A 16,453-nucleotide genomic window follows, 5' to 3' on the forward strand; every position below is an offset into this window, starting at 1 on the left:
GTGAGTCTGATCTCAACTGAAGTCGGGCTGTGCATCAACACGGTGAGTTTTTCACTCATTCATGCTTTTAATCAGCAGATTAAAGGAAACTTCAACAGGTTCATACCAGTAATTTATGCATGTTCAAGAGGAGTTGGTCTGCTAATATCTGAACCACCACAGCAGTGTCTGATAGAAATAACTGCTGCATAAGTGAACATACAGAGGCTCTGCAAAAATATTCACATCCCTCAAACTTCACATGGTGTCACACAAACTTTTATGAATTTTATTGGGATGTTATTGAGACAGACCAACTATTAACAGGGCTGCAGCTAATGGATATTTTACTAATAAATTATTCTGACAATAAGTTAGATTAAAAAATTAACACATTCTGCAGATTTTTCATTTGACCACTTATGCAAATAAACAAATAATTTAGTTCCTTTGTAAAATAAGAAAATAAACATTTTATTACCTGAACTTCAATAACAGCGCTCCTTTAGTAAACTTGGATCAGGTGAAGCAATGGATGCATCAAAAAAATCCTTCTAACATCAAACATGTGAACAGCTCAGCGCTTTCTGCTGGACTGAACATCAATACAGTGCAGGGATGATTTAAAGATTGTTTTTTCACATAACCAGTTAATAACTAGAGAGCAAAAGGTGCTTAATAGGAGACTTTCCAAAATTTATACCAGGTGAAGCTAAAACTGCCACTAGAGGAGTTCTGGGTAGAACAGATTTACAGATAATGAAGGTTTTTCATCTTAAATGCAGAAACTGTATTTTTTGTACAGTTTTGGCTTAATTATTGCTCTGATTGTGTTGTTCTTTCAGAAAACTCTGACTGTATACTCCAGTTAATAATTATTTGATTTCGGAATTAGTTCACGATTACTTCAATAATCAATTCATCACAATTAATACGATTAATTGACCAAAATCTAACAGTGAATCATTGGCAAGTGCTGAAAATGACTGTTAATCAAATCCCAGTAAAATCCGTTGCTGTTTGTGGTTGTAATGTGACAAAATGTGAAAAAGCTGAACACATTTGAAGACATTGGAAACGTTTTCAGAGCTCAGCAGCTCATTCTGTGAAATAAACGCACATGAAGCCAAGAGAAAGCTTGTTTCCAGAAGGCAGCGGGTGAAATGAGAAGCTTGGTGAGATACAGATGCTGGTCTGATCGCTGGCTGCGGCGCTGCATGCATGCTCGTGAGTTTTTCTGCATGCTGCAGGGAAAGGCCAGCCGACAGACAGATAAAAACACAAATCCCTGATCAGGTCTGTGCTACCTCCAGACAACGACTCCAACCAGACCCTCACTGCCTCGTGTCGGGTGGATGTGTGGGCGGGGGCTACGCTCAAACCAGAAGAACAACAGAAAGATGGCGGGGGAAATAACGGCAAAGCAATTAGACACATGGGAAAAGAACTGAGCAGAACACAACAGAACAAAGCAGAACCAAAAAATATCAAAGGAACAGATGGGGGGGTTACATGGTGCACTGGGAGTAGGTTGGAGAACATTACACAGCAACTCTGGCTGAAACATGAAAAAGGCTCAACACAAAATTAAACATTCCAGAAAAAAATATAAAACAAAATCAAAGATGGTTAAAAATAGCAGATGGGTTAGTGGAGGGTGGACCCTCCTGTCACACAGATGTTCAAACAGAACCGCCGCGATGAGATCAGATCCTCAACATGGCGGGGACTGCGTCCGGACGACGGCGCCTCCGGGTGGGTTACCTGTGGAGGGGGGCAGAGTGGGCTCAGAACCCACCGGGCCGTCCTGGTCAGAATCCCGCCGCGCTCTCGCCAAACTCGGAATGGCGCTGGGATCCACCGGCTGGAGGAGCTGCTGGATCTGTATGTTCCTGGCTAAACGTTTGTCGTGTTTTTCAGTAACGAGATGCACAATTGGACAGGAAGATGAGCAGAAAAAAAACAAGGACAAAGGAGGGAACACAGACAAGAAATGAAAAGAGAGAAAAGGCAGAAAGAGTCACTGAGGGGGTAGAACGATCTCCTTATGGAAGAGTTACAGGAAGTCTGCATGCATTCATGTGCTGCAAAAAACACTAAACTCTAAAAAATAAGAAAATTCTGAGTTAAAAAGAAATGCACATTTGTTGAACACACAGCAATGCTGCCAATCAATAAAAAATCATAACAGCAGCGCCTGGAGGAATCTGTGGAGTTTATTAGATTAATATTTCAAAGCCAAATAAAAATAGGCTTTAATAAGCAGGTTAAATGGTCTGCAGTAGGCATGGGCCGGTGTCAGTAAAAATATCACAGATTCACAAAAAACATAAAACAGAATGTAATTAGTTGATTTATTAAAGGAAAACCAACAATTATTCCCACTGGTGCTAAAATATTATGACACAATGATAAATAAACCTGTGAGAAAACAGCTGCAGTCAGGCGGTCACATGTTTAGATGTAGTGTTGTTGAGGCTTTTTGTAATGATTGATTTTTTTTACCATTATATTATTGATTAAAACCAGCTCAAACTTGTCTACAGCTCGTTTTTTTTGTTTAACTGCAATAAAGTCTAAATTACAGATGTGTGTTTACAGCCATCTGTGCTGAACAAGGCAGTAAATCAGTAAAAGGGATATTTCAGAGTTTAAAGTATTATGTATTTTCCAGATATGTAGTCTCATTTTTTAGCACAATCAAATGAGCTTCAGTTGTTATGGAAACGCTTTAAATATCAAAACAACTTACAGGAAGTTTGACTTTGCAACAAAGCCTTATCTGATGCCTTGAAATTGGTCTCTGTCTCTTTAAGAACAGCTTAAGACATATCGTTTGTAGCCAACTGCTGTTTTAAAACAGCCGCTCATCGAGTTGCTAAAGGGAGTTTTTCCTTTCTGTGGGTGACAGAAAGGTTGTGAATTTTTCTTTCAGCCAGCTGACCTGCTGTGTGCAGTAACATGTGGGGAAGAAGCTGTGCTGCATTGCGACCCTCTGAGGTATCTCCGCTACAGTTATGACAGAAAGTTTTAGCGGTTCTGATGCTGTTAACCGACCCATGCCTAGTTTTTAATTTTAAAGAAATGGAAAAACTTCAACCAACAAACCACGACAAAAACAAAAACACAGCAACAGAAACGGAGCGCCTAGAGTAGAGAAGCTTAGAAACTGAAATCAGCCAGAGTTATGTCAGCTTTCTGAAAACGCCACCACAAGCACTTCTGTTGCTACCTTTGAATTTACCAACATCCTCTTCATCAGTGAGGTGCTTCTCCAGCCACAGACCTGACTGCAGCTCTCTGTCCCAGGGGCAGTAATCCCCCTCTGACAGCAGGGGGAGACAAACACCCAAAACAGTACACATATACACATAGGATGAGGAGGAGAAGGAGGAGCAGGAGGAGGAGGGGGGTAAAGACAGAAAGTAACAGGATGAGGACGGCGATGAAGGTGACATTTAGACAAAACACTTCTTTTGACAAACAGCAGGTGGAGCTGTGGGTTGTCTTGACAACAGTGTGAACATGATGTAAACATACATAAAAACAGGATTAGACTAGAAAAAACAACCAAATAATAATTTTAAAAAATCACCATCACTGGATTCTTCCTCATCTTCCTCCTCCTCTTCTTCTTCTTCCTCGTCTTCCTCCACGTCTCCATCCCTGCTGGCAGCATCAGCCAGAGCTTCGTCCTCCAGCTCACCGCCTCGCAGTTTGGCGTGGAGCTCCACGGCTTCCTTCCAGGGAACGCCGCCGAGGTCCGACGGGCTGGCCGGCTGCTCCTCCACCTCCGCCTCTTCCTCCACCTCTGCCTCTTCCTCCTGCTCATCCTCTTCCTCCATGTCAGACTCAGAGCTACTGTTAAGAAAATAAAGAAGCAAAGCACAAAAATTACAAACCAAAACAAAAGAAAAAGGACAATTCATCAATAACAATATATATCCCAATAGACAATTGATCAAGGTCAATAGACAGTACATCTGATAGAATATTCAATTTAAAGAATATTCACTGAACTCTGATCCAGAACCTAACAGCATTCTGGGAGATGGATTTATCTGCTCAACCTCTCATTAAGCAAGGTGGGTGGCATCAACTAACTCAGACTTTATTTGCTTAGCAACAACCTAACTTGTGCAGAATTCAGTTTCATGTTTCGCCTCATAACTGCTTAAAAATAAAAAACAATGAAATCGAGTGAACACTGTGGATAAAACAGAAAAGTCACGCCGACAGTATGTCAGTATTTCAGGTATTTAAAACAAAAAACTAATCAATAATTATCAATATTAACAGTTATCGACATCAAGTGATATTAAATGCTTATATTGTGATAAGTTTTTCGGTCATTTTGTCCAGCAATAATATCTTGCAGTTTAGTGTTGCTTCAGTTGTGAATAGCTGCATTTAAATTGATGCTTTGCTATGTTGTTTTGTTAATAATAGTAAACTAATTTCAGGGTTTTTCCGGTGCAGAGAGAGTTTAGTTCTTTTCACAGATTACGTTAGTAAAAAACCGGAGAAATTATCCCCATAGAGAAACAGTTGAAACAGAGAAGGAAACGATGTTCAAACTGCAGCGCAGGAGACGTCCAAAAAGTACAGAAACCTAAAATTCACAGCGTGTAAAAAAGAAACTAATGGCTTTAAAAGAGCGTGAATTAAGCAGGGTTAACGCTTTAATTCACAGGATCTAACCTGGAGCCCAAGTCGACATCGGTGGCTTTGTCCAGCACGCTGCTCAGGTTGTGCTCGGCCAGCGTCTCCTCCGGCACCTCCTCCAGCTCCTCCTCCCGCTGCAGGGACAGGCGGTAGTTCTCCAGCTCGATCCTCTCCGGGGTTCCACGGAGACGTTTAGCCATGCTGGGCTCCTGCACGCCGTTGACCTCCGGTGCTGTGGTCCGGCGTTAAACGCAGACCCCAGGGTGGAAACGAGCCGGAGGAAGAAAAAGAGCAAAAAACACACGGCTGAGAATCGACTGGATGCAGGAGAGGAGAAACGGCGCCATGCAGGACACACTGGACATGAATCAGAGTTAAAAAATGGCACATTCTACTGATTTTCCATCTAACTCCATATGCCTTTTTAAAACATTAGAAATATGTAAATAAACAAATAATTCAATTCCTCTTTTAAATAAGAAAAAAATGTTTTATTGCTTAAAATTCAATAACATAGCATTCCTTTAGTAAATTTGAACTGAGTGAAGCTAAAACTGGAGTTTTGCCTAAAACATATTTACAAACAAAAATAGCTTTATTTTAAATACAGTATGTACTGTATATATTTCTTGTAGTTTTATCTTAACTACTCCCCTGAATATGTTTTTTTCTTTCATTGCCTTTTTGAGACTGAATACTCCAGTTAACAATTAATAAATTACCAAAATAGTTGACGATTATCTCAATAATCAATTAATCATGAATAATCAGACTAATCATTTCAGTCTCCAGGCTTTGTTACACCTGATCTCCATTCAAACAGCTCACACCAACGTTAGGACAAACCCACAAGGACACAACAATTTCGCTTTTGAATTTATTGGATTAGATTATATTCCTACAGCAAACAATAAAAACAAACATGTAATCTTTACACACTAAAGTTATCTTATGCTACAGTTTAATACAAAAGGCTGGTGCCTTTCCTTAATCCCATCCTGAAAAGCAAACCTTAAAACTGTTCAGATCACACAAAGTGTGAATGAATTCTGAACTAAAACAAGATTCTGATGCCTCAGAATCTTGAATCTGGCAACCGAATCAACTGAGGATTCAGGAAAAGGTGCAACACAATGACACTTTCATATTAAATCCCTTATTATCTGTTTTTTGACACTTTCATATTAAATCCCTTATTATCTGTTTTTTGACACTTTCATATTAAATCCCTTATTATCTGTTTTTTGACCATCTCTGATTTTGTTTTATTTCAGTTTTTTTTCCTGGGATGTTTAATTTTGTGTTGATCCTTGTACTAAGTTTATTCATTGTTGATGAATTGTTTAATTCTTGCAATTATTAACATCAAATTAATTTATTTTAAGTAAATATAACTGAAGCATATTTTAAAATTAAACTATTGCCAATAAAGCTGGAATTATTTTTATATTCCTCTTTTATCTGGTTTTAATTTTTATTGTTATGTTGAAAAATACTTACGATACATTTTATCACTAAATGAATTAAATTTTCCCAATAATTTCATATGAAGAAGTAAATAATTGATTGTTAGTCAGCAAATTCCTGTTTTTCTGGGGTATAAATATCCAGTAACAAAAGACCCCATTTCTCTTTAGAACTCTTCAAAAGGGGAAAGACAAGAGAACATGTTCAAATAGGGGAGATGTGCTGATCTTCAGAAATCAGGAAATGGCTAAAATAAATATAAATGTTTAGCAAATATTGCACTTCATATTACATGTAAATACTATTCAGGCAAATTATAGCCCATCTTTTTAGGAACAAAAATGAGCCACCGTATGCTGATGTACAGACCTATAATAAAAGATTTTTGCTTTTTTGGGACGAGGCACCAAATATGGCTGCAGCCCAGGGACCAACATCCTTCTAAACCCGGCCCTGACCTGGGGTGAAAATAACCGAAGGACTTTCTGTATTTGTTTTCAAATGACGCGAATAAAATATAACATCTCATGTAAAATATCTTACACTCCAAGCTATCTGTAAATTATTTAAGATAATAATTTGTAATACGTTATTATACCATAACGCAATTACTTGAAAGGTTAAATGTCGTGATTTCTTTATATCTGAACACCAATATTAAACTAAACCACCATTTTTATTCTTATACTATTTTATTTACAAGCATCCTACATTATCTAAATGTATCTAAAATGTAAAAAAATCAGTTTTTAGCTGTTTTTTTATATATATATATATTAACTATGTTTGATAACAATAAATCTCATAGATCAGTGGCTAATTTACCCTTAAATGGTTCCATGTCTGTGGACTGAGCAGCAGAGCCGAGTTTGCTGGTTGCAGCAACTTCAAACCTAACCAATGCTAAGCAGCTGTTGGTGGAGGCTGTGTGATGATATGGGCTGGAATCTCTCTCATGAGAAAAGATGAGAACCAAAGTACTCAAATCTGCTGTTAGACTCACAAATCAGGCAACATTTAATGGGAAATAAAGAACACTTTCAATAGTTTAAACTTTAAGAAGAAAAGTAATTAATCAAACATTTAAATTAATCCTTTAATTAAGATAAGACATAAAGCACAAAGTTTGCACAAACCAAAAACGATACTTTTGTTTATATTCTGTATATTTTCAGCAAAGTGTTCATTATTTAGCTGCATCTAGTCCTATTTAACATGCAGAAATGTTACGCTGCACTGAGAAAAAACAAAGCTCTGAAAGGAGAACAGAGGGATAAAAATCAGCCAATCAGAGGGCACAGCTTCCAGCACTAACAAAGCTCCCAGTTTTAAGATGCTCCAGTAGGAGAGGGAAAGGTAAAGCTCACAAAGCACTGATACAGGCACTTCATTACAGCACGGTGGGTAAAGTTTAGGTGCAGAACAGCTTACAGAGAAAAGAGAAGATCATACAGCAGGCATGAAAGGAAACACATCACACAAGGAGGAGGAAGAGCTAAAAAAAGAGCAGTCACAGGCTAATAAAAGGTTACAAACACAAAACAGGGACTCTTGGCTTGGATCTTCATAAAAACAGGCAGAAAACCACAAGCAGCTGATAGTTTAGTGGGTTTTAAATTAATATGATTCAGTTAAAATGGAATACAGCTGCCTGAAGAGCTGATCAGCAGGAATCCTGATCAGCTCATCTGAATTTCTAAGCCAAGAGAAAAAGATTCATAATGCACCATTCAACTCTACGATTTTACTACAAGACCTCTACCTAACTTCCTCTGCCAATTACAAATCCTAAATTGGCAAAAGGAGATGTGGATGATGCGTCTTCAGGAATAAATTAACCAAAAAAAAAAAAAGGATCAACATGAACACATCCAGTTCCGTTAGTAATCCTTAAATCTCCCTTAAATTAGTGAGCAGAGACTAAAACAGAGTGAGATCAAATCAAAAGGAGGTTTCATGCTAGAGGAGGCTCAGAAGGATGTTGACAGTGAAACAGCAGAAGAGGTAGATGCAGTAGGTGCAAAGGAAGGGAGAGTCTAAGGGGTTGAGCGCCACCTGGTGACAAGTCCAGGACAGGGAGTAGCGGAGGGCGCGCAGAGGGACTCCCACCCCCACGGCCAGACGGCGGGACACAGCCACCACATCTACAGAGGAAAATCTGGTACCTGAGGGCGGGATCTCAGCCGAGGGAGCCGCCGCCGCCGCCGCCCTGCTGGGGCCGTCCACGGTCTGAATCGGAGTTAGGGGCATCTGGTTTTCCTGCGATCCAGAAAACGTGATTCCTCAAACCACAGTGTAACAACTGTCTGATTTTGTAAGGAAGACGCATTAATCCGCATAAAAAATATTAATAAATAGAGGCACCTTAGCTGAGACCGGAGTGGGAGAAGGAGAAGGAGCTGGCCTCTTCCTCTGGGCATAACCAGACAGTCGGTAACAGTAGTGAGGCTTGCAGTAAAATTTCCCTGGAAGAAAAAGAGAAGAACAGAAAATATAATCACATGAAACAGAATAATGTTCTGCAGAAGGTGGACTGTGTGCAAATTAAAATAAAAGAGAAGTGTCTTTGTGTTTCAGCTCAGACCCTCAGTGGGCAGCAATCCCACAGAAAACAGTGAGAAACAGCTACTCTGTCTCACCCAACAATCTGCTGCCTGTCCGTCAGAACAATGGAAACCTCGAAGAGAGAGAAGGTCCGCGATCACAGGACCGGCAGGTTCAGGGCGAGAGCACAGACTGTAAACCCCGACACAAACAAACTAATGTTCTGATTTCTGCATTTTTAAAAGTTAGATTAAAGAAAAAGTATCAGCACACTTGCTATAATTCCAGAGTTCATTGAACAATTCAACTGAAAAATAACTATTAGACGAAAAAACAAACTGAAAAAAGGACATAAAAACATAAACTTTGGTGTAATTTAAACTAGGGCTACAGCTAGCGATTATTTAAGAAATTGATTATTCCATTTATTATTCGCATTAAAAAAATTGCCACATTCTGCGGTTTTTCATTTTACCACTTAAGCTTATTTTAGGAAATATTAGAAATACGTTAAAAAATACAATACTTACAATACTTTCTTAAATAAGAAAAGAAACATTTTATTGCCTACAATGCAACACTACACTGTCAGTTATTTTTTGGAAAAATTGTACAGGATACATTGTATGAAAAAAAAAAACGTTTTGAAACTATCAGTTAAATTCTTAACAACAACAAAAATCTGTGATTTAAAAAGGAGTTTGTTCACACACACATTGCTCAAAACTGGCACTAGAGGGCAGCAGAGTTACACTGCTTCAAACCCCACAGTTTATCTCCTGTTTATCATTCTGATTGTTGGGAGTAATTTTGTTTTCAGGGGAAAAAAAGTTCCTTTTATTTCACCAGCAGCTGAAATATTTCCGACTGTTTCTGGGTTGGTTCAGTAACACTCAAGCCGAGGAATCTTGTGTGTGTGTGTGCATCTAAAATAACAGCATGATGCTTTTGAGTGTTGGCCTCACCGTCCTCCACATCAAATGCGTAGGAGGAAAGTCGCAGCGTTGTCCCGCAGTAGTCGCATTTGAAGCAGCTGCGGTGGAAGAACTTCCCCTCTGCGCTCAGCCTCTCCATGACGTAGACTCTCTTCCGGCAGAAGAAGCAGACGTCGCTGCCGCCAATGTTGACGGGGAACTCTTTCCTGAAAGAACCCTGCAATAAAAACAGTCGCGTCAGCATTTAGATGAAAACACAGAACAAAATGGAAAGCCAGGTTATTATGAGTTCAATCCTTTTTATACAATCCTTGAGTACTTATGTCCTTTCTAAATGAAATACAACAATGAAAAGTGACCTACTTCCATATACTTTCACCTAGAGACTTTAAAATGCAGTCATATTCTTCAACTACTTCTGCATATCTCTGCTTGTTCATATCTTTTACCATTTTCATAGAGTCCCTCTCCAATGTTTTGCTCATATTTCATTTTCATCATGGATTTCAATGTCAGAATTCTTCTGATGCTACAGTCTCTCCAACTTTTTAAAAATTTGCTCGTCCCTGAGCGACTCCTGCTTACACCCTCAGTTTTCATTCTTTCTCCTCATATCACACATGGAAACACAGGAATCTGTCTGGATTCAGGAAATGTAGAACTCATTGATGTGGGCCTTGAAGATTTCTGACAGATCACCCCGAAGTAACAAGGCGTCACCGAATTGGGAATAGGATACTAAATTGTGAAAGACAACATTTAAAAAGAAAAAAAAATCCACTCTGATACGTTTTCCAAATGTTTTATTTCCTAAACGATGCAACATAAAGACAAAAACTTTGACATTCCTGACACAATTCATTAATTTTATTGAGTCTTGTCACTGTTTTGCCATAAATTGTCTGTTCCAGGTCTTCCATATTTGTTTTTTTTGCCAAAACAGCTCAGATTGCGCACTTGCAAAATGTTTGGGGTTCAACCCTTTTGAGTATTTATGTTCTTTCTAAATAATAAAAGAAGAACAGTCAAACTGTGGGTGGATGATTTGTAATAATTAATCAGTTGATTAAGCACAAAGGATTGCTTTGGTGCTTTCTACCCTACAGACAACATGCTTACCAAATCCCTCCTTTCTGGTACATGTGTGGGTTTGGACTCTTCCTGAGACTGAAGCTGGCCGGCTAGCTGCTCAGCCAGGGTGCTAACTCCCCCTGTGTACATCCTCACCAAGTGCTAGCAGCAGCATGAGAGACAGTGAAGAAACATTAGAAATGACTGGAGGACAGGAATGGGACATGGAGAACAAAAGGGAAAAGGTGTGTGTACGAGCAGAGGGAAAAAGGGAGTTGACACACGACAGAGCTGCGTTTCCATGCTTGACTGACCAAGCGTTAAGAAGAGCTGCAGCCGCCTCACTGAACAAACGGCAAACAAAACTCAGCTCATGACAACAAACCGAAACCCAACTGAACTCCTGCACTCCTTCACACAGGTGAAACTCCTTTATTACACACAAAGTGATAAATTACCAGTAGATATTTCTGTCAGTTTTAATCATCATGGCAAAGAAAACAGCAAATTCAGCTTCTCAGAAAACTTAAGATTTACATGAAACAGACTTACAGTAAGTATTACTAATGTTGAAATATTATGGTATAACCTACAGGAAGTCATTGCGGGGGAAACTGTCTGTTCACAGACACTGTATCCACATTAAAGGAAAGTTGAGTGGAAGGAAAATGTGGCAGAAAAAAGTGCACAAGCAAAGTGGATCATCTGCAGACAGTATCAGCATTCAGGACACGGTCTGGGCTCCTTTTGCATGAATTTCTGCATCAATGCAGCGCAGCATGGAGGCCAGCCTGCGGTTCTGCTGAGCTGCTCAGGAAGCTTTAACACTGACCTCTAGGGTTTTGGTTCTGGTGTCTCTTGTCAGCACATAGATTCTATGTAGGGATCGGGTCAGGTTGTTTTGCGGGTGTTGCCATGGTTACCAGGTGTCGGTACTTTTAACAGTGTGGGTCGGTACCAAGTCCTACTGGGACTTAAATTAGAACTGCCATGAAACTTGTCAGCAGACAGAAACACGATGTTCTGTAACATATCCTGAACTTATTTTGGACCAGAAACATCCTAGAGGAAGAGAAGACGACATGGATTATCAAATCATCATGACACTACCCATGTTCCTCCAAAATGGGAGGAGTTTTGGCCTCTCAGCACTGTAATGCTACAGCATTTTTCCTTCCACTAAACATTCCTTATTTTTTTTGTAAGTCATACATAATATTATACATTTCAGAGAAGCTGAATTTTGGCTGCAAGTCATATTTACCCAAATCAACAGAAATAAACACTTGAAGCTTATCCCTATGTCTCAGCTTGAGCTTCACAGATGAAAAAATAAACTAACAAAGTTTCTAAACAGGAATCTAATCAGTGCTTCTGCAATGCATATGAATTATGCTTCCACAGTCACTTCAAGCAGCACTTTTCACTCACACACACACAGAGATGATAAAACACACACGTTATTTGTTTCTACCTTCACAAGGACTTTGGATTGACTTCTATTCATCTCTGAACTCTAACTGTGACCTTTAGCCTAAACCAAACCATTACTAGTACATATATAACTAACAATAAACCTAACATAAACTCAATCCTTAATCTTATCCATAAACAGCAACCTTGTGGAGGCCTAGCTTTACAATGTACTATTTGTTGGAAAAAATTGGCTTTGTGAGAAATAAATTGGCTTTGTGAGAAATGCTAAAATAAAACACACAAACACATTTACTTAATGACTTTAACAATGACTGAAAACCAAAAGCAAAATGGAAGCCAGTTTCCTGCTCTTAACTAAAGCTGATAGTTCATCTAGATTTGAAACAAATATCTTCAGTACAATAAGATTTTATCCTATTAAACCTCTCAGATACAATTTTTATCCACTATAGCACCAGAATTTATTGCAACTGCAGAATGAGAACTGCCAGTACAGATGAATGGAACCGCTTTCTGTGTCCTCAGGGTGATAATATTTAGAGTTCAGAGCCACAGTTACAGAAAAACACAACACAATTATTAATCACAGCAACAACAATCAATGTGCAGCAGGTTGCAGCTCAGTTTGTGTTTTCATTTCTCAGCAGGATGAAAGTCTGCAGTGAGTTTAGTCGTGTTAAGCCATTTTGAAGCTAACTGTGGTGATGCATCTTCCTGGAACACCAAATGCAGGTGCAGTGTGTCAGCGTCAGCAATCCGTGCCCTCCAGGTGCAAAACGACTACCTGTCTGGAGCAGGCGGACGGGGGGGTGTAGGGGGGGCTCTGGGCGCGGGCCAGGTGCCATCGCTCCATAAAAAAACGAGAGGGTTTTTTCTTTGGCTCAAGAGGGAGAGAGGAAAGTTTTCATGGGTTTAGTTTACATGAAAGAAAATTGATTTAATTTACAATCTAAACTGCTAAATAGTTCCAAAAGGCGTTTTTTGGACTCTCTTGACCCGTTTCCTTCTACAAAGTTCTATGAATTTCCTGCATAGATGATCTTTGCAAAGATGCTCACTACATCCTTTTTCTGTCATCAATAAGCATCAGAGATTCTTCATTTACTATTTTCAGCTGAATGGGGGATTCACCTGCGGCCCAACTCGCTTGCCTTCCAACTGAAATTCAAGTTGTTCGGCTCTTTCCTGAATACTAAGCACATATATGGGCATCTGCTCAGAGTCCAGAGGCCTCACTGGCTCCTGCAGAAAAGCAATTGATTTAGTTACCAAGGGGAACTGCAGGAATAAAGCACCAAGATTCAAACTTCTCAATCAATTAGCCTAGCTTGTGGCACAAACTGAGCCTTTCATTCATGCAGTAATTTAAAGCAGGGTGTGTACATGATGCCAAAGGATTAGTAGGCAAATATGGCACAAGCATGTCTTACAAAACTACAGACTTCACTTTAAATAAACTCAGAATGTGAAAAATTAAGGTGAAACTTCAATTATAGTTTTATTTTCAAGGAAAACTGTTATTTTTCAGCACTGCAGAGGGTGAGTCTCAGTCTGACCTTTCTGGAAGCTTCAGGGGAGGACAGAGGTGACACTGGGCTCTGACTCAGGCCTCGGGTCAAGAACCACTGCTCTAAAAAGAAACGGGACGGCTTTTTCTTAGGCTTCCGGGAGGCAGAGGAAGGTTGAAAGGGGAAATTAGATGTGCAGACTCAGCAGAAAAGTTTTGATCTGTGCAACAAATGAGCCCAAAGGTAGAAGAATGTCCATGCATGCTGAGCACCTTTGGTGGTTTATCAGCTTTGCCCTTAAACTTGGAGATGAGGCGGTCAGCCCGCTCCTGAATACCAGGGATGTGAATGGGAGCGAGGTCAACTGTGAGTGACTGCTTCCCTTCCTGTTAAAGGAGCTCTGGTGAGACTTCATGGTTGGCTCTAACAGGTTTTTAACATCTTATGAACATATAGAGATGCAGTACTGTACCATGTGTGTCAGAGGCCTTTCATAGTATTCAAGATCCTCTTCCTCTGGGGGTAAATTCTTGAAAACAGAAACGAGTAGAAAAGGGTTTCTAAAAACAATTCTCCCCATCTTTTACAGACAACCTGATCTCTCCACAAAGTTAACGTGACACTGATGGGAAAACACGGAGAGCAGCTGGAGTAAAGGGAGGCTAGGGGAAGGTCTGCTGCAGATTTATAGCTAGGGGAGGCAGACAAACAGAAACAAACAGCAGACTTTATGTCACCTCTGAGTGAAGAGAGAGCGAGGAAGTGGAGGAGGAGGAAGGGAGCAGAATGGTTTTCTTTGGGCAGCTCCGAGAGCCCGAGCTGGACGTTTGATCTGCAGCGCTTCTGGCCTTGAAAAGTGAGGGACAGGAACAGCAAATTCAGGAGAGGAAGAATAAAACGATAAGATGTGCAAAAGTAAATAACTGAAGAAAACAAGTCATAATAAACCAAAAGTTTATTATGACTTTATTATGACTAATAAACCAAAAGTTTATTATAGCGTTAAATGCAGCAGAGTTTCTAAACCAGACGTGGGGCGAATCGACAAGTTGGATAGGAAACAACTGTAGAGAGCTTTTAGTTGGGCTGCAACAATTACAACCAAGACTAATTAACACCAATGAAAAACAACCACACACACACACACACACACACAGGGACTTGTTTCGATTGGAGATCAAAGTTGCAACATTTGTTACATTTTCAGCTGCTGCAGTTCTCTTTCACACCGCACTGAGACACCGACCAAATCCTTTAAAAAACCTGTTCCCCTCCTCGTCTGTGGGGGCGCTGTACCGAAAACCACTGAAGGAAACGAAGAAAACACTGAGATCAACTTCCTTTTTCACAAAATGGAAACAAAAATGGAGTGGCGTAGGACTTCAGCGGTTGTAGGATTTTTCTTTTCTGCTGCTAGTGCAAGACATGCACGTTTGTTTTGGTTGTATTTACCCAGAATGCCCTGCGGTGTAGTCCTCTTCCTGTTTTTGGAGCGGTCACCAATCTGCTTAGATTCAAACCACGGAAGAATTCACCTCAACCGAACTGAGACAGAGGTTTGTAGGCAGACCAAAATTCACTTTTTTGTTCTGCATCAGAGTTTGATTACGCATTCACGCCTTCCTAGTCAAACTAACAACAGTTCAGTGTGAAGAATCCTTCTGATAACACGGTGCATTTCACACTACTAATTAAATGCGACCGCAATCAGACATTTGTCTGAATGCTTTATGACTCCAAGGCGACTCGTCATGACGGACTTCAAAACAATCAATGAGCGTGTTCCCTCCTGTAAAGCTTGACAACCGCCACACAGTTTGTCGCCTAATATCGCTCTTATTTCTTTTTTTTTTTTTTTTTTTTTTTTCTCCGAAGAGTTTTTGCGGCGCTAGTGGCTCGTATTTTTTCCACAGTAGGCAGACAGGAAGGAGGGTGAAGAGAGGGGGAAGACATGCGGTAAAGGTCGTCGGGACCGGGAGTCGAACCCGCGACGTCCGCGTCGAGGACTAAGGCCTCCAAACGTGGGGCGTGCTAACCCGCTGCGCCACCACAGCACGCCCCAATATCGCTCTTATTTCGTTGATTTCACAGTAAAAATTGTCAGAGTGCTGCATGATCAGCTGCACAAACAGACAAGGATGCAAACTAAACGTAATTTATTTAAAACCATTTGATGAGGAAAGATACGGCGGCCATGGAGAGCAGCCGTCAATCTGGCAGTCAAAGGGCTGGAGGATCTCTGAGTATTTGCAGCAAACACTTTTCTACAGAGTAAGAATATTAACGTACATATACTTCATACATAAGTAAGATTAGCAAGATGAAATCAAATATTACGGCAAAGGTACCCATCTAATCATTAGTAGAAGTAGAAGCCAAGGCTATCCTGGGAGAAACAACCGGAGAAAAATCCTGTACTTCCAATACATCTTGGCGCCTCAACGTGATTAGAAAGAGTCGATATTGGAAATCGTAACTGGCTAAAATCGGTATTGGCAGATCGGAGCATCACTTGTTATCGATCTCATAACAATATTTTTTTTATGCAACTGCAGAATTGTTTATCCTTATATACTAAATGTGCACATTCTACATCGTGCTCTACAAAAGCTGTGATCTATGATGTATCATCTAAGGATGTGAAGAGTTTCTAAGGGTTGGAGAACTACGGCGCTAACTAACCATACCTGATCCCCTAGGCTGGGTAGCGTCTGACATTTGACCATTTCTTTGTAGCGAATGCTCAGCTTCTCCTGCTGTTGGGTGCGTCTCTGAATCAGAACAGAACAAGCACGGAAGAGATAGCACGATAGACACAACGTTCTCTCAACAAACACACAACGCAGC

The 16,453-nt window shown here is 40.1% G+C and overlaps 1 protein-coding gene across 27 annotated transcripts in view; it reads right to left on the minus strand.

Moving 5' to 3' along the window:
• mical3a (microtubule associated monooxygenase, calponin and LIM domain containing 3a) overlaps positions 1–16,453 on the minus strand; it is a 97,307-nt gene that overhangs the window by 23,694 nt on the left and 57,160 nt on the right. For 15 of the 27 annotated variants that reach the window (XM_032580151.1, XM_032580136.1, XM_032580159.1 and 12 more), the window contains 16 exons: positions 16,294–16,377; positions 14,344–14,454; positions 14,079–14,135; positions 13,879–13,992; positions 13,655–13,759; positions 13,230–13,340; positions 12,883–12,978; positions 10,710–10,823; positions 9,621–9,807; positions 8,476–8,576; positions 8,277–8,370; positions 4,681–4,876; positions 3,575–3,840; positions 3,212–3,304; positions 1,744–1,875; positions 1,287–1,349 (listed from right to left, as the gene is read on the minus strand). In XM_032580151.1, the coding sequence (XP_032436042.1) occupies positions 1,287–1,349; positions 1,744–1,875; positions 3,212–3,304; positions 3,575–3,840; positions 4,681–4,876; positions 8,277–8,370; positions 8,476–8,576; positions 9,621–9,807; positions 10,710–10,823; positions 12,883–12,978; positions 13,230–13,340; positions 13,655–13,759; positions 13,879–13,992; positions 14,079–14,135; positions 14,344–14,454; positions 16,294–16,377 (1,924 nt within the window). The remainder of the gene's footprint in view (positions 1–1,286; positions 1,350–1,743; positions 1,876–3,211; positions 3,305–3,574; positions 3,841–4,680; positions 4,877–8,276; positions 8,371–8,475; positions 8,577–9,620; positions 9,808–10,709; positions 10,824–12,882; positions 12,979–13,229; positions 13,341–13,654; positions 13,760–13,878; positions 13,993–14,078; positions 14,136–14,343; positions 14,455–16,293; positions 16,378–16,453) is intronic. The other 12 variants (XM_032580195.1, XM_032580244.1, XM_032580303.1 and 9 more) reach the window with 10 other exon arrangements.

The sequence above is a fragment of the Xiphophorus hellerii genome, chromosome 2, assembly GCF_003331165.1.
Source record: "Xiphophorus hellerii strain 12219 chromosome 2, Xiphophorus_hellerii-4.1, whole genome shotgun sequence".
NCBI classification, from domain to species: domain Eukaryota; kingdom Metazoa; phylum Chordata; class Actinopteri; order Cyprinodontiformes; family Poeciliidae; genus Xiphophorus; species Xiphophorus hellerii.